We start from the raw sequence: 18,640 nt of genomic DNA, 5'->3' as shown, positions 1-18,640 counted from the left end.
CATGTTGTATAAAGCGCTTTGAGTGCCCAGCTAGAGTAGAAAACTGCTATATAAGAACTAGTCCATCTACCATTTACCATCTGATAAACTCGCTCTGTGGGGATGAGAGTTGTCATCTTGGAGGATAGAGTTTGGTCCCAGACTGTGGAGCTATGGGATTGCCATGGTTTGCAAAATCTCATTTCAGTATCTCTCTGCACTGTGATTGTCTCAATGATGACAAGTCTGATTGTCAGCACCTGGGGTACCACAAGCTCGAAACAAGAGTCAATAGCAGAATAAGCTGTTTGGCATTGGCAGAGAAGATTTGGCAAGGTTTTTATGGACCCAACCCACAAATGCATTTTTTCATTGCCAAGTAGCATTGTTAGAACAAAGAAATAATTGACCAAACACAAATTTCCTTACTTTTTGTGCTTGAGTTTTATATTGATATGGACTGGGTAATGCGTTTGGAACAAAAAGATGCCACATTGTTTGTTGGAAGACACTCTGAAAATCAAAATGAAAAAATGGTGCAGCAACAGTGATGATGATGCCCAGTGTGGGTATTGCAGCAACTCAAACTTGTACTCAGTAGTTTGCGTGGCCCCCACACAGATGACGGATGGTGTCCTGGGGGATCTCCTCCCAGATCTGAACCAGGGCATCATTGAGCTCGTGGACAGTCTGAGGCACAACGTGGCAACATCAGATGGACTGAAACATAATGTTCCAGAGGTGTTCTATTGGATTTGGGTCAGATGAGTGTGGGCATCAGTCAGTGGTATCAATTCCTTCATCCTCCAGGAACTGCCTGCATACTCTCGCCACATGAGGCCGGGCGTTGTCGTGCACCAGGAGGAACCCAGGACCCACTGCACCAGCACCAGCGGTGAACCTGCTCTCATCTATGAAAAGCACAGGGCCTGCCAATTCTTGTATTCTATGGCAAATGCCAGTTGGGCTTGATGTGCCGCCAGTGAGCACAGAGCCCGCTAAAGCACAATGAGCCCTCAGGCCACCCTCATGAAGTCTGTTTTTTGATTGTTTGGTCAGAGACATTCACACCAGTGACCTGCTGGTGGTCATGTTGTAGCTCTGGCAGTGCACATCCTGTTCCTCCTTGCACAAAGAGCAGACACTGGTCCTGCTGATGGGTTAAGGATCTTCTAGTAACTGCCTGTCTTCTGGAATCTCCTCCATGCTCTTGAGACTGTGCTGGGAGACACAGCAAACCTTCTGGCAATAGCACATATTGATGAAAGATGAGGAGGGAAAAATGTCAGTGACCTCCGCCTGTAAAACCATTCCTGTTTTGGGGGTTGTCTCATTGTTGCCCTTCTAGTGCACCTGTTGTTAGTTTCATTAACACCAAAGCAGCTGAAACTGATTAAACCCCTCCCCCCCGCCCCGCTACTTAACTGACCAGATCAGTTTCCCAAAAGTTTAATTGATTTGATGCTGTACTTCAGTTCAATTTATATGGCACCAAATCACAAAACAAAGAGTCGCCTCAAGGCAACTCTAATTTAAAAAGTGTTCCTTTAATTTTTTGAGCAGTGTGTGTTCTTGAACTGTCTTGCGTGCTGTTTCTGAGACAGTTAAACATAATGAAAAAACATTAAAAAACAAACAAACAGTGGTTTATCATTTATGTACTGATTTATTTAATTTCTTTAATTAAATGCTTGTTGCACCAGACAGTAATGCTCAGTTGAGATTAATGAATTCTGAGGAGATCCTGCACTCTACTGTCTAGTGAAGATGCCAGCCACAGACCAGGGCATCACTGAGCTCAGATAGCTTTTCCAGAATGCTTAACATCATACTGATTGACCCCAGGCAATATATGGCACTTATAGGTCATATGAAAATAGCGTGCTTGGCACTGGCTGGCCCACATGCAGTTTATTGGTATTTACTAAGTTTCTTTGGTTTCTTTATACATAAATAACATAACTTTAATAAGCTTTATTTATCTTTTCATTTCCAGTGCAACGGTTTCTCATCACATCCACGGGAGCCCTGTATATCCTGGATGTGCAAATGGAAGACGGGCTGTACAACTACAGGTGTATGACACGGCATCAGTACACAGGAGAGACCCGACAGAGCAATAGCGCCCGCCTCATTGTGTCAGGTAACAGGAACACCAAAATCAGAATAAATATGCATCAGTAGCATTATAGATCACGATAAACTGTCCTATAGCCTGTTTATAAAGCTGTAGCCTCAGGGCTGTGTGGTCACTGGTTTGGTTCATATGCTTTCATCCAGCCTTTTTTTTTTTTTATTTCATTTTTCTGTTTTTTACAAAAAAAAAAAAATCCAATTGTATACCAGTTCTATTGAGTTCACTTACATCCTTCTTTTCTTTACAGTCTGTGGGATGAACAGGTCTCCCCCAAACCTAAGTTTGACTGTTAGCTTCATTCTTGTTTACCTTTATAAAGAGCTGGTCACAAGCTAATTGAAACCTTGTCAAAGCAGGCAGTGGTGTGGCTTGATTTTTTTTTTTTTTTACGACGATGGATAAAACATCAAATATACACTTTGCAGCTGTTTGCATAACAACAACCAACAAAGGATATCATCTAAAAACTGTAAACTAATTTGTCCCCTTTGGGATCTTTTTCCAGCTTTCATGTTTAAAGCTTTAGGCTTTCAGTTTAAGAATGTGCATCAAAATTGATATGATTAAATAAGTTTTCATAATGGCATATTCAGCCAGAGTTTTGCTGGCTCTATAGCATATGTCAGTAACAGCAGATAGACGCTCTAAAAATGGTGCAGTCTGTGGTTCGGTTTAGAATAATGAGGATAACATGCTGCTAATACTAGCTGTAGAGCCCACACACTGTGGCATAAAATGATACAAGACAAGTAAACAGACGGATGGACGGGAATCTGGGTTACAATCACCAATAATACAGTAAGATACATTTGGCTTCAAAAATACTGACTACATGTGAGAGGACCATATGGAAATAAATGTGTGCTTGTAAAAAAACATGTTGGTCAGTTGAATTAAACAGAGGGTGACAGGAAAAAACACTTGAATTAAAGAGGGGATGACATGTGATAAAGGTCACGAGAACTTTCGCAGTTTCGGGGAGGACTTTGGGATAGAAAATGCCCCTCCTTTTCTAAACTATTTAAAGAGACACTGTAGATTTCAGAGTTTATTAATGTACTATATGTAGGTTGCAAATATATTTATAAGATAGGCATGGTTTTACCATAAGACTAAAGAGTTATTGTACTGTAATTATTGGATTCTATGTTTTTGGAACTTCTGAAAGTAAAAGCTTTGATCCATTTTTTAAAATCTGCCTTTTTTTTCATTTATTCAGTGCATATTTGTTAGATGTTCCTCCATGTTGCCTGAAAGGTTTTGAGTTTTAAGCAGTTTTTGTTCACATAAAAAAAAAAATCTCTGCCCCAAGCAGATCCCACCAATTCAGCACCCCACATCCTGGACAGCTTTGAGCGACGCGAGGTGATGGCGTCTCATCGAGTGGAGCTACCCTGCAAGGCCTCTGGTCACCCTGTACCCAAATACCGCTGGCTAAAGGACAACCGGCCACTGGAGACAGACTCGCGCTTTAAACAGAGTGTGACAGGTCTGCTCATAGAGAGAGCCCAGCCCAGTGACACAGGGACGTATGTGTGTGAGGTGTGGAACGGCTATGGCAATGCTGAGGTGGTTGGCAGGCTGCTGGTAAAAGGTCAGTGCCCTCTTGATGGTTCTAAGTCAGTGAGGCTGATTTTTATTGTGGAATAAGGAGTCAATTAAGCTTTTTTTTTTTTTACATTTTACAGTCTACTTAATGATGATAACTTGGTATGCCACTGAACTATTACCTCCCTAACCTACAGAGCCCCTCAAGGTTGTGGTGAGTCCACGGAAGGTGAAGGGCAGTGTGGGAAGCCAGGTTTCACTGTCCTGCAGTGTAACTGGCTCTGAGGAGTACCAGCTGTCCTGGTATCGCAACGGAGAGCTCATCTACCCCAGTAACAGTGTCCGCATGACAGGTCAAAACAGAGAAAACCTGGTCATGGCTGGTATGGCCAAGAGTGATGGAGGAGCCTATCAGTGCTTTGCCAGACATGGCAAGATGTCTGCCCAGGACTTTGTTCAAGTCATACTGGAAGGTGAGAATGCATACTGAGATATGTGGGTGGGAGCAGTTATCACACAGTGCAGATTTGGCATGTGCACCTTTTTGGTTTTGTGTGCATGGGAATTTATGTATGCTAATGTGAGTCCAAACTGTGCTCACATTTGCTGGGTATGTGGAGCTCAGTGCTGTAGGGTCCAGCCCTTTTTCTTAGATTTTCTGAAAAAGCATGAGCTGCTGCTGCTGCAGTGTCTCCCATATCCACAGTAATATAAGGAGAATATTGATAATCAGTAATGTTGTGGAGCCAGAGAGGAGCTTGATTAATCTGCTGCTCATTCTGACTCTGCTTTTTATACTGGAGACATGCATGTGTTCACTGAAAAGCAGTTGGAAAAGATTCTCATTAGAAAGGCATCAGATATGGTTTTATATTCAGTGTCTTTGAGGGGGATTAGTCCAGAACAACACAATATACATCACCATGTAAATCTTCTTTCTCTGTGCAGATGGCACCCCCAAGATTCTGGCTTCATTCAGCGAGAAGGTCTACAACGTCAACGAGTTTGTGTCATTGTCATGCACAGTGAAGGGCACGCCGGAGCCGCGGGTAACGTGGACTCTGGATGATGAGCCCGTGGTACGGGACAGCCGCCATCGCATCTCCTACTACACCAATGCCGAGGGCCATGTGGTGAGTCACCTCAACATCAGCCAGACTCAGGTCCCCGATGGAGGAGTGTACCGCTGCATCTGCAACAACTCAGCTGGGACTGTTTCCTACCAGGCGCGAATAAACGTAAGAGGTGCTTGTCAGATCAACTCTTCCAACACACCATCACATATACACATCAACATGTCTTGAGTCACTCTGTTTTGATGAATTTCTGATTGGCTACTTTATAAGCGCCCGCATGTGCAGATGTTGAAAGAATGCCTAAGTTTGTTAAGAGGTTTTATTATGTTGCCGTGTTGCTAACTTTTGACATATTTATAAATCTAATGGCAAGGCTCTGTTTCTGCTCAGCAGATACCTTTCCTGTTATCGGTCTACTTTAAAGTTTATTGGGTGTTGTGTTTGGGTTTACCACCTGCTTATACCTTAATATTGAGACAGTATTAGGGTGATTTTCTGTTAGCAACAGTGTTGACTGCAGTACTACAGTATGTGCCCTCCACAGAGAGGTGGTTGGCTGAATTGCTGCTGTCATGTAGTAGTAACACTGGGGCATTCAAGCTTGCTGTGCTTTCCATTATTATTATTTCTCTGTTGCAGAGAGATAATGTTACTTTCTTTGCACTGATTGGCCTGATTTCATTGTGTTCGTTCTTCCATGTTGTAGGGCTAAACAGGCCGATCCTCCAGCCCTTAAGCGAGGGTTCATGGATGCGAAAAGCAGCCAAGCAATGAAGATAAATCTCCACAGGTGCCAATGCGGAGAAAGTGTAATGACTACTTCTCACGTCATTGGCTCCTTAATCGTGCTAAAGAGAGTAGCAACCCAGGATATGCTTGTGCTCAAAGTACACTACAGAGCCTAGTTAAACTGTCTTCTCCAGTGCTTTAAAGAGACACCTAATAGTCCATTTCCCTGATAGACACTGAACTATGGAAGCCTATTGGTTATTCTGTTGGTTTTTCACAAGTGTGCACAAAAGCTGGCAATGTGAGTAATGGCTTTGATAATAGCTTCATGAGTGGAGAAAGGGAACATTCTCCTCTAATGCTTGTCAGAGGCAATCACAGCCAGCATCAAAGAGGTGGGAGCAAAAGGTAATATTCACTACAGTCTCAAACAGAAAGATGCACCAATCTTTGCACCGACAAGGCAGGATTTGATATGAACGAAACAGCAGAGTGGGTCCACCGGTGATCGTTCTTAGTCTGATTTATGTTGCTTTTACATCTTTGTTAAAGTAACTCCAATGATAATTAATCAAGCAGTCTGTAACCCTCGAGCACATCTTGGTAATATTTTTATTTCACAGTATCAGAGTGAATCGATGCATGTAAACTTTGTGGTGTCTTAAAAACACACACAACACAGCACAGCTATCTTTCACACTGCAAACCACCTTAAAATCATTTTAAGAGAGTTGTCTCTCCAATGTGTCCTTCAAGGGCCTGCCAGCATCAGACCAATGAAAAACCTCACTGCCATCGCCGGGCGGGACATGTACATCCACTGCCGTGTCATTGGCTACCCCTACTACTCCATCAAGTGGTACAAGGACTCCAATTTGCTGCCGTACAACCACCGGCAGCGGGCCTTCGAGAATAACGGCACACTGAAACTGTTTGATGTGCAGAAGGAGGTGGATGAAGGAGAATACACGTGCAATGTGCTGGTACAGCCACAGCTGTCCACACATCAGAGCGTCTATGTTACCGTGAAAGGTATGAACCTCAGTCTGAATGACTTTCAGAGAAACATCACAGGACCCAACATTGTATAGTGATCCTGGGGCTTATAATTAGAAAATGTATCTGTGTATCATTATGATTAAACAGCTGAGGCCATTTGTTTGAGATGTGCATTCACATTTGTATTGTACTGTACTTTGTATTTGCTGAATGCATGCATGAGTTACTCCATCATTAATCTCTGAGTGATTCACACAGGAATCACTTCATCAGTGTGCACACTGACCCTGTAGTGCTTTTTCATCCAAGGTGTTTGTTTGCATTAAAGCATCACCAAAGGCTCTCCCTTTCCTTGCTGTAGAAAACACAGATATACAGAATGATATTTGTATATGATTACCTATAAAAAAAAGCACTCACATCACTGATAGCAAGGCACCATCTCCATCATCCCAGCCAGCTTATCTGGAGCTCATCTGAATGTGCAGTGGGACTGAGAAGCGCCAGATGATGATAACCTCGGAGGGCTCTCTATCCTCAGTGACGTAGCATATTTTGAACTGCCGGATGGGCCAATTCCCCCCACTCCCCACCCTCACCCCCTCTGGCCGGTCTTGACGTGCTAACGAGTGTTTGACGGGGAAATCGCACAGCATAGACAAAGCAACGCTGCTTTTCCACCTTGGCTAATTTGCTTCTCAGCTGCTTAGCATTCCACCACTGCCGAGAGGGAATCCCCAGGAGCCTATTATGCCTATTTTGTTGTGAATTAAATAAGCGCTGAAGTGCTGCTTATTCCAATGTTATTTTAAATCATTAATTTTTCAAAGCATCTGGTTCTCACGATGGCTACAGTGTCCCCAGAGAGCAAAAGAGAGTGAGAGTGATTGCTATACGCTTGCTTTTGGAGAGGATTCAGCTGCTCCACATGGGGAGAGCTAATAAAATATTTCTTGCTTTCCTGAAAAATCACAGCTTGATGTGGAAAACAAGGTGATAAAGGGAGTATTGTGACTAATGAGTTGCTATGGGAGTGCTTTGTAAAGTAGCTCAGCCATGACATATAGTATAGTGTTAATGTGCATGAGAAGTTTGTGTGTTTGAGCAGCACTGGCTGAAATTAAACAAAGATTATGGGCACATAAACCACAGGCCTGAAGCAATATTCCCATCTCTATTACAGTCCCGCCTACCATCCAACCATTTGAGTTTCCCCGGTTTTCTATCGGCCAGCGAGTCTTCGTCCCCTGTGTGGTCATGTCCGGGGACCAACCCGTCTTCATCACCTGGCAGAAGGACGGTCGGCCAATCCCAGCCAGCCTGGGCGTTACCATAGACAACATAGACTTCACCAGCTCCTTGCGTATCTCCAACCTCACACTGATGCACAACGGCAACTACACCTGCATTGCACGGAACCAGGCTGCTGCTGTAGAACACCGGAGCGAGCTCATTGTCCGCGGTGAGGAGGGGGGAGATTGACAAGAGATGAAGTGTGGAGGTGATAAGCAGAAGTACAGTACAGTGGAAAATCGTGAGCCACCCCTCATTTCTTTATATTTTGCTTGAGTAATAGTTCTCTGGGCTTTCTGAGGGTCTGTCAAAGATTTTCTTTTCAGTCCTGTTCTTGTACCTGACCATTTTAAGAGGAATGTTTTTGTTGTATGTCAACACAGACCTATCAATCATTCAACCATAAAAATGCACCTAACTCAATGGATGAACCAGTGTTGTGTCACACAGATTAGCACAACAGTTTTAAATTAGGATTTTTAGGCATTTTGTTCCTAGCAACATGATTTGTTCACATTTCTTTAGTTGAATGTACAGAAAATGCCAAAAATAACACAGTATGGCATAAAATAGTGTTGTTGCACCAGCAAGTTAGCCAGAAACTTGACATGTCCTGGCGTGGTGTGCAGTGTGCCCTTAAAATTCTTGAGGAAACTGGACAACTGGAGGACCAAAGAAGTGGCAGGCCTGAAAAACTATCTAAAGCAGATGAACAGTATCTGAAAATTGTGCCCTTATGAAATAGGAAAATATTCACCAAAGACTTGACACAGGACCTGAGAGATACAGCTGGCCCTTCACTTAAAACATCTACAGTTCACCAAGGCCTCATCTCAAATGGTTTCAGTGGAAGGGCAGCTGTTAAAAAGTCCGTCTTAAGGAAGGGAAACAGGGAGAAAGGCTGAGGTATGTCAAATTACACAAGAACTGGGCTGAAAATCAGTGGCAGCAGTGATGAATCCAATTTTGGAATTTTTGGTTCAAATTGTCATCAGTATGTATGGAGAAAGAGGTACAACAGTGAGTGTCTACAGCCATCTGTAAAACCCTGTGGAGGCTCTGTCATGATTCGGGGCTGCGTTTCAGTCAGTGGTGTCTGATCTTTTCAAAATTGATGGCATTCACAGCAGAGTACAGTCAGATTTTGATCCACCATGCAACACCACCTGAAAAGCATCAGACTGGCTTTATTTTTCAGCAGGACAGTGATCACAAACACACTGCAATGCAGAAAAAGCACACCTGGATAGAAAAACACACAATGAAACACTATCAGTCACAGACTGGCCTCCCCAGAGTCGAGAACTCAACATTATTGAAGCAGTGTGGGATCGTCCTGACAGAGAAGGGAACAAAAGGTGATCAACATCTATATAAGAGCTTCGAGTGTCCTTCAAGAAGCCTGGAGAACTATTCCTGAAGACTACTTAGCAAAATTACAAGTAAGCTTGTCTAAGAGAGTTCAGGCTGTGTTGAAAAAAAAGCTTTAGCAAGTCTCAAGCTCGTTAGACTGTTTATTGCCTTATATATGCACCTATTTCCCATTTTTCTAGGAAAATCTAAAGAAATGAGGGGTGGTTGTACTTCACAGTACTTGGAGGGAGTAGATAAGTCTGAAGACCAAACTGTATTTAGACTTGATCTTTTTCCCATTCTGAACTAAACTGCTACTGTGATGTTTTAGATGAAAAGGTCTCATTGTAAGGCTTCTTCACTTGCAGTTCCTCCCAAATTTGTGGTGCAACCTAAAGACCAGGATGGCATCTATGGAAAGGCAGTGATACTGAACTGCTCAGCTGAAGGCTATCCTGTTCCTACGATCCAGTGGGAGTACTCTAAAGGTAAACCCACAAATTTGACACATTGAATACACAACTGTCTCCCTGAGGTTTAGTGGAAGTCTTGGATATTTTACAGGTTTTTCAAACACTTTTAAATTCTAGTTGAGAAGAGCTGCTGTATAGAAATATACTTTTATTTATTCATTATTTATTTATTTTGCCAACGCCAAGCTTATCCTCTCATATATTGTAAATTATCTTTTTGCAAATGTCAGCACACCTAACATAATGTCCACAGCTTCGAGGTTAAACGCATAAAAGCACCTGCCTCAAGGCCAAACGAGCACTATGAGATGTAAACCAGGATGTTCAAGGAATAGTTTTCTGTTTCTCTGTAACAAGGAAGTTGGTGTAAAATTGTGTAACTGTGATACTTCACATGAAACATTATCTCAGCCCGGCTGGGATAATGTTTGAGATAAGTTTGAGATATGCCGATAACCACAATCCATGAAATGCTGACAGTGCTCGTGTGTTTCACTGAAACTTCAGCAGGCCCTTCCTGAAGAGAAAAAAGTGGAGCATGGACAACAAACAGAACTTCCTCATGCAGTACTTTGGTTCATCATTAATAAACAGTGTGTTTTCTGTGACAGGTGCTGGGGTCCCACAGTTTAAACCCATCCCCCTCAACTCAGGCTTTCGGATCGAAGTGCTGGTCAACGGCTCTCTGCTCATCAAGCACGTGCTGGAAGAAGACAGCGGCTTCTACCTGTGTAGAGTCAGCAATGACGTTGGGGCTGATGTCAGCAAGTCCATGTATCTCAATGTCAAAAGTAAGTCTGACAGGAAAACACAGACAGAACCTAAAAATGTAAATTTAACATGTTTGGCTTTGTCCTGTTGACTCTCCTGTTTTGTGCACTGGCTGCTGCTGACATTAAAACAAAAAGTTAAAGCTTAAGCACAAAGGTTAAGTGAGCTGAACTTCAGCCTGTGACACGCCAGCAGAAAGATGTCACCATGGTTCTTCCTCTGTGCTTTCTGCCTGAGTGAATGCCACAAAAGCAACACACACAGCCACTGCCAGTACATCTCTTGGAGAAAGTACAGCATTTGTCTGCTGTGTGGCCAAGGACTTAGCTCCCCTCCATTAATCCCTGAATTCTGCATGTGGGAAGAGCTGCCATGTGGAAAAGAGGGCTAAGGAATACAGGAAGGGAAGTTGGAAGAAGGAATAGGTTATCTATGTCTTTTCTCCTCTTCTCTGTGTCCTTCTATAGGACTTCTCTCTTGTCTTTAGGTCTCTTCTGTAACAATAGAGAAGTAAGCAGAAGAAAATGTAAACTATTTGCTGAGTTGTTTGTACTCTTGTAGAGATAATACACTTTTTTAATAGGAATACTGCCCTCTTGAGGTTGAAAGTTCATTTAATAAACCATGAGAATGCAAGATTTAATCCACCGCATTGTGTCAAAAAGAGACATTGAAAGCAGTCTGCAGAAATGGTAGAAATGTTTTTAAAAGCTTTCTTGAAAGTGCAAACAACAACCTCACAAATAATGGATATGTGCGTTTTACCAAAAAGTACAGTTCTTTGAACTTTAGCTGATGCATGTGATTGTGGATTTGTTTGTGTGTGTGTGTGTGTGTGTGTGTGTGTGTGTGTGTATGTGTGTGTGTGTGTGTGTGTGTGTGTGTGTGTGTGTGTGTGTGTGTGTGTGTGTGTGTGTGTGTGCGCGCACTGTGTGATCTCCAGCTGGTTTATTGTGGCTGGGTGCTTATTTTGATCGGTCGCTGCTAGATGAAGCTTATGCCCCCACGGCTCTTATCAAGCCAGAGCAGGGTATTCCCTGCTGAGTGTCTAACTGTCTGCCAGCCACAGCGAAATAGGCTTCAACTCCTTTATGACCCCTTCTGTCTGACTGAGGCCTCCCACGTTCCCTCATAGACAAATATGCACAAAGCCGCAGAAGCAGCAGCTCTCAGTACAGTTTCTTATGCCATTCAAGCGTGAGTTACAAATGAATCTTCTTACTGAATCTCGAATCTTCGCAATATATCTGTGAAGTGTTTCTCTTCCTCAGTCCTCAGATATGTCAAAGTTGGTAAAATCTGAACCTTTAACTAAAACACAAGCACTTTGTCCCCAGCTGAAAAACTAGCTTCTAAATCAGAATTTCTTCCGGATAAAGTTGTGAAAGTTCAGTTTTCTGCACTTAGCACACTCCCGTTTTGTTTTCTGACATTCTCAAAGCTCATGACATCACAAGAGAGCCGTAACTTTCTTATAACGTCAACATTTGGAAGGAGCATGCTGTAGTCTAGTCTGTGTCCTACAGGAGCATTGTGTTGTATGAGTAATATTACAGGCAGTTTAATATTTGGATTAGCATTCTGTTGATTTGACAAATGAAATGATCCCAGTGAGAGCTGCAGAGTGAAACAGCAGAGAAGTGTAAAGATTGTTTGTTGACTGCGGATTTCCTGTTTACAGATGCTTGCACTTCCAGTCAGCTCCATTTTTGGTTTATCACTGTTCAGCCAAAACCTTTTGTCAGACTGCGATCAGAAAAGTATTTTTGCAGATTTAATAATTTCCTATGTTGGAGTAGGTGGTGCACATGTTTGAGTTACACTGTGATTATGCTGTAAAATCATTATTACAGAATAAAACAGAAGTTTAATTCATCACACAGTGGCAGCAGCTGCATTTGGGTTACAATTTTGAGCACAACTTCTAATATGATTTAGAAACTAGTTTCAGTGGTTGGACAGACTTTATATAAACCACAGTCTTTATAGCATGTGTCAAACACACTGCAAGATTTGGATTTTTATACAACAGATTATTTGCCTTTTTTTAATGTCTTTGTGTGTGTGCATAGGTGTGTCTGCAGCCTCTCAGGTGCATGCTCTGCTCCTGAAGCATCTGCCTGTTGTTGTGGTAGTTGTCCTGATTTGTGTCTCCCCTGTGCAGTAACCCAAATCTCCCTGGGTACCAAGGGAGCCACACCTCATCGTGTATCCCCTTTGTGTGTGTGTGGACAATGAGCTCATTAACCCTTATAGTCTCTCCCTGAGCTTCACAGAGACAGTGCAGTCCACAGTAATGCCTGAATCGTTGATGTTCTGTACACTGTGTGCTGCTTTTATGTTGTTTATTCAGACCGGCCTACACTAATTGAACGGTGGCAAGCACTTAAGAGGCTTAGGAGCCAATTTGAGAGACACACAAGCTGACGCATGCTGAAGTACTCACGTGATGGATAGATAGTATGATCTTCACTGTGTATTATTGGCCATCCACATGCAGCTTGACATATCAGTAAGCAAACAGTGGAAAATCAATAGATTCAATGAGAAACTCTGACATATAAAAGCATAGAAACATCAGTGGTGAAGATGCTGTCAGTGTGTATGTGTGACACAGGTGAGCACACAAGCTCATAAGCCCACACAAAGACATAGATTTCACACAAAGGTGTGCGCACTTTAATGTAAAGGCGCTGATACAGTGCAGAGCAGCGCAGCCATTACTGAAGAATAATGGGCCAGGCAGCTAATGCAGTGCTTTGGATAGATCCCACTCCACCAGGCTATTGTGGTGGACTCCCTGGGAAATGAATTGCATCTATTGTGATGTCTTAGCTTGGCACTTTCATTGTTATGAGTGTGTGTGCATAGGCTCATGTCTCGTCATAATACACCATGCATCATCCAGGATGAACACCAACACTACACTAACAGCCAGTAGAAACCTCTTTCATCAGGATTAAGCTGTGCAAGTGTGTGCACATGCACTTTGTGTTTGTTTTTCTTTCACAGGCTTCCTTTTTAGAGTAGCAATCAGTTTTTGTTCCGTCTTGAAACCGGTTGCAGATGGTGGCTCGAATGAATGATTTTTATGTCATTTACAGTCAAGTATGTCTACCTACAAAACAGATGCTATTCAGTCAGTTCATTACCAATCCAAAACAGATGCTATCAGAGTCAGTCAACAGCCACTCAGTGTTTATCAGGGCCAATTAAGACCAATCAAGCCTGTTAGACATCATAATGTCTGCAGACAGAGATGAAGCTTCACTCAAGTGCAGTACTAAATGGTCTCGTGGTCACTGAGCAGTCTCAAACACAACATCCTCCAGGGAGCAGTTTTACAGAGACTGACTTTGACTACAGCTTAGATAAACCAAACAGTCAGACTTCATCTAAATTCATTGTTTGCACAAAACAGTTTAGTCTTCAACTATTGTTGAGCAGGAAAATAAATTGTAAACAAAGACAAAATACTTTTTTTCCAGTGAAGAGAAAATGTGTTTTTTTTTATTTTACTTTGAAAATTTAGTGAGGAGTGTGATGATAATGTTAATGCGGCACACTACAAAGTATGAGCCATGTTTTGCAGACTCCACTAGTCAGTACAGGTATCAGTCACTGCAGTTCAATAGCCTGGGGATAAGGTGGTTAAATTACTCATCACTTATTTTTTTTCTAAATTTATCTATTAGACATATTAAGACCAGTTTAACCTTCTAGACCAGTTGAAAGTGTCATCGTGAACCAAGGACATGCCATTTTTCTCATCACTGTTTTCTCTCTTTTTGTTTACTTAGCCTACTCACACTAAGCCCACCGTTCCAGTGTGCAGGCCTATATTTGCTATCATGCTTCATGTCCAAGCCAATTGTGCAGCTAAAGGAATTATTTCAGTACATTGCAGGCAGCCAGTGAACCAGCCATCACCATAGCGCAATACCCCCCCCCCATCCCCCACATCAAGGCTGCCTCTTCCCCAGCGCCCACTTACAGTGTGCCCTCAAGGCAAGAAGCTAGATGCATCTCAGCTTGTCTTTTCTTGTCAGTCCTTGTGGCCCCATTGAGCCAGAGTGCCCTTTGGCTCACAGTGGCCTGCCAGGCTGCCTGTGCAAAATGTAGACTAGCATCCCGGTGTTCTGGGGGCGGGGGGGTACCACAGCTTGTATTTGTGGAGAAGTTGGCACACTAGAAGTTTTCTTGCTAATTAAAGAGTTTCACTTTTTAAAAGCAACTATTAGATCAGTTTGATTAAGCAAATGTGCAATTATCATATTTTTAGCGCTGTTTTCAGTAGCAGTGGTTTATGCTGTGATAAAAGTGACAGCTGATAACTGATCAGGCTATAAATGACTGATCAGGCTATAAAGAAAACAGTGCCCCCTAGAGAAATTCACATGACATCATGAAAACATCCATCGGAAAGGACCTCACTTTAATTATTACAGCGTGAATCAAAAGTGGTCTCTGATACACTAAGAGCAGCACAAACAGCAGAATCTCTCAGCAGCAGAATGACAAATTCAGTAAATGGACAAGTCAGATATTTCCTAAAAGCACCAAATGATAACACGGTTTTCTTTTTGCACAACTTCCAAAGTGAGCCTTGGTCTTTGAGTCCATTTTGTTATTAATAACAAATAATCTGACTCAAATGACGTGTAAATAAATGAAATCCCTTTTCATCACCTCTCACATCTCATTGATGCTCCGAGATGGTCTGACTGCTTTCTTTCTTTGATCTCTGATGAATAGCCCCACATTGAAGTAGCCATTCACCTATAATTATGTGTTATTATTATTCTCCTGACTCCACCATTTGGCTAATTCTGTTTTCCACATCACTAACACCAGCAGTTACAGGCATTAGAAACATTTTCTTTTTGTATTGTCTTTTATTTCTGCATTGCGACATTCAGGGTGTGATTGTGTAATCATCATCATGCTCCCGTGGAAATCAATGTCTGTGTTCTATTCCTGGCTACTACAAATGGCCCTATTTCTAAGAGTAGAGAGGAGGGAGAAAGAGAGAGGAGGGAGGCAAGGAGAGGAGAGACTGTCCGATGCTGGTTGGCATGGTAACCTGGCCAGGTGAAAGGGAGCCTGGGAGAAGGGGGGGAGGCTTTTGTCTCAGGGGAGTAGCCTATCAGCAGCCAGCCTATCCCCCACAATCCCCTGCAGGCTTAAGCGTATCATCACTGCCCTCTGGGTTGCTGTGTAGGAACAGGGCTCTCCTCACCTCCACATAAAAGACACATTGTGCTGTGCAGTAAACATACGCTACGCAATCCACTGTTTCTTCTCTCGTATGCTTATGTCTTCCTCCAATCTTCCTCAGCAACATGTCACATCGTACTGGCTCCTAACGGAGACCAATACATGAGTGGTTTTCTTGTCTGTGTGCGTTTGTACATGACGCCAAGCTTTCAACATGTCATTGTGTCTTTTTAAAGATTTGATCAGTCCTTTCCAGACATCTGCATGTGCACCTCCAGTTACGTTTAAAGCTGAATTAGACATCAGGGCAGCCGAAACCTTCTGACGCAAGGGGACACCCGTTTAACTCCATCTCTCCTCTCAGTTTCTTTCTTTTTCCTTCCGCCCGCTCTCTTCACTCCTTCCTCTGGTTCCGTTTCCATAATTCTGCTGGATATTAAAGAAATATATCAACACAACAATTATAGGGCCATAAAATGGGCCTCAGGGCTGTCTCAGCTGGGCTGTTCACACATAGGCTTGTACACACATACATATACATAGACACAAGCTGCACATACCTTATCTCATATCAAGAATTCATATGCATCTCTATGGCTAAATAAATAAATGAAAAAAATATCATCCCAAAGGAGGGGAACCTTTGGGAATTTTTTCACCTTTTGTTACATTTTCAGATCTGATAATATCATCACTTGCTTGTGCATTTCAAACTACAAAAGAAAGAAAGAAAGAAACAAACAAACAAAATGAAAACCCCTCTGTGAACTCTCCCAGAAAAGGCACAGCACTAGTTTCTCTTAATCTATTTGAGCAAATATTTACAGTACTGCGCAAAAGTCTTGAGCCACCCCTCATTTCTTTATAATTTGCATCCAATGAGCCAGACCTTCTTGACATTTTTTAAAGGGTTGATGTGCAGTAGTTCTTCAGGTTTTCGGAAGATCTTTCAACTGGTGTTAAATAAATGTAATCATACTTTCAAGCCTTTCTATATATGTTGCACATGATTTCATTATTTCTGCATCTACTTCCCATTTTCCTAGAAAAACATTTAAAAAATGAGGCATGGTTCAAAACTGTTGCGGAGTTTAAAAAACATGGGCAACAGTGTGTTATTATTCTACATCTAAGTCATATCAAATTTTTTTTATCAGTAGATCAATAGAAACTGTATGTTACTTTGCTATAGACAGTTGTGGTGAGAAGGTTACATACACTCATCATGAGCATGAAGGTCATGGTAATTTGGGGTTTTTAATGACTTCTTTGAACTGTTCTTTTTCCAGGCTGGAATGATTGCACTGCATACAGCTTTAATGACTTCAGCAAACAACAGTTGGATGCACAAGTTTGAATTGAATTTGTTTTTTCTCTAATCCACACAGGGTCAAAGTTATACATACAGGCTACATATACTCACTTAAATGTTTTAATAAGTGGTGCTGAAGGTTCTACAGTGTCTTTAGCTTGACAAGTCTAAGCTCTATTAACTTCTTATTAACAGCCGTGATTGACTACAACTGCTAGTTTCTTTTTAAAAGGATTTGTTTGACAGCACTCTTTGGATTGACCAATACTCAGAAGAATGGGAAAGTCCAAGGAACTCAATGAAGATCTAAGAAGGAGAATAGTAGAGGTCTCCAAGGTCTCTTGGAGCCATTTCTAAAAATCTGCAGATTCCAAAATCATTAGTTCAAACAATTGTACACAGGTACAGGTTATTGGGATGTATTTACCAGACCCAAACTGTCACCCTCAGATGAAAGGAAATTGGTTTGGATGTTCAGGAAATACCCAGGAATGACCAAGGCTCAAGCCTGCCATAAACTGGAAGCTAAATAACTTCAAACTATCTTTCTGTTATGGACTGAAATTTGCAGCTGCCCACAAGCCAGATCCCTTATAGAGAAAAGTTTTATAGTCAGACAAAAATTGAGCTTTTTGGCCACAATGACAAGAGGTATGTACCTCTCATGCATGGTGGTGGTAGCATCATGCTCTGGGACTGGTTTGCTGCCAGTGACACGTTGCACAAAGTGGAAGGAATAATGAAGAAGGCGGACTACCTCCAAATTCTTCATTTTATCTAACCAAATATTAGTCTATATATTTGAGTCCCTACGTATACTTTTTGGCCCTGTGTGGATTAGAGAAAATGCAAAATGAATTCAAACTTTTATATGCAATTCTTCTTTTTTAAAGTTATTAAAGATTTTTGCTGTATAATCATTCTACCCTGGAATAATAAGAAATCATTAAAAGCTCCAGACTAACATGATAGTCATGCTCATGATGAGTGCGTGCGACTGATGACGACTGTAAAATGGTGGTCTTGTGATTACTGTAGTTTTAATATGTTTCCCTACAAAATCCTAGATGCTAAAATATCTTCAAAGTTTACAGTACACACACACCTCTCCATGCCTAACAGACAGAGCCGTCTCAATCTCTTCACTGCCCTTGCTTTTTGTCACCTAGCATAGTATCCCACTCTGCCAGGAGTGTCAACCACACGGCCCTGTGCCACCGCTGAACCACTTACCTGGCGAAATGAAAGTAGCTGTGCTCTCAAATGATAACGTTTACATAAAGCCGGAGCAGTTATTTATTTCCCCTCACTTTTCCAAATGTGTCTCACAAAAAATTCATACTTGTCATGCAAAATAAATCAGCGTTCTTTTCCATAGCCGAGCCCCAAATGGCTGCAGAGTGAATAAGAGATGAGGCTTAAATGTTTGCAACCACTTGCCTGACACATCCCAGCACATCAGCAGAGTCACGCTTTGTGCATGCGCGCGTGTGTGTGTGTGTGTGTGTGTGTGTGTGTGTGTGTGTGTGTGTGTGTGTGTGTGTGTGTGTGTGTGTGTGTGTGTGTGTGTGTGTGTGTGTAGGAAAGAAAATGAGAGTGAGTAAACGTGTTTGTGTGCATGCACAAGCCGAGGTGTGTTTATGTGTGTGAGCATCTGGGAGTAGAGGGTTGTTATACACTCTGCTGTGGGTGTAATGATCCATGTACAGTATGTCGTTAGTGTGCGTTTAGTATGGCATCTTCAGAGTGTTGT

General features: G+C 42.2%; 1 protein-coding gene across 3 annotated transcripts in view; it reads left to right on the top strand.

The window, feature by feature from the left end:
* The window catches only part of dscama (Down syndrome cell adhesion molecule a), a 100,252-nt gene that overhangs the window by 57,799 nt on the left and 23,813 nt on the right, over positions 1-18,640 (top strand). For 2 of the 3 annotated variants that reach the window (XM_030745885.1, XM_030745886.1), the window contains exons 4-11: positions 1,976-2,122; positions 3,432-3,710; positions 3,862-4,137; positions 4,613-4,909; positions 6,226-6,501; positions 7,652-7,930; positions 9,483-9,602; positions 10,199-10,378. In XM_030745885.1, coding sequence (XP_030601745.1) covers positions 1,976-2,122; positions 3,432-3,710; positions 3,862-4,137; positions 4,613-4,909; positions 6,226-6,501; positions 7,652-7,930; positions 9,483-9,602; positions 10,199-10,378 — 1,854 coding nt within the window. Of the gene's footprint in view, positions 1-1,975; positions 2,123-3,431; positions 3,711-3,861; positions 4,138-4,612; positions 4,910-6,225; positions 6,502-7,651; positions 7,931-9,482; positions 9,603-10,198; positions 10,379-18,640 lie in introns of those variants that run through there. The other variant, XM_030745887.1, reaches the window with a different exon arrangement.

This window comes from Archocentrus centrarchus, chromosome 14 (genome assembly GCF_007364275.1).
Source record: "Archocentrus centrarchus isolate MPI-CPG fArcCen1 chromosome 14, fArcCen1, whole genome shotgun sequence".
NCBI classification, from domain to species: domain Eukaryota; kingdom Metazoa; phylum Chordata; class Actinopteri; order Cichliformes; family Cichlidae; genus Archocentrus; species Archocentrus centrarchus.
Note: the sequence above shows the minus strand (reverse complement) of the source record. Positions and strands in the feature narration are given on the sequence as shown.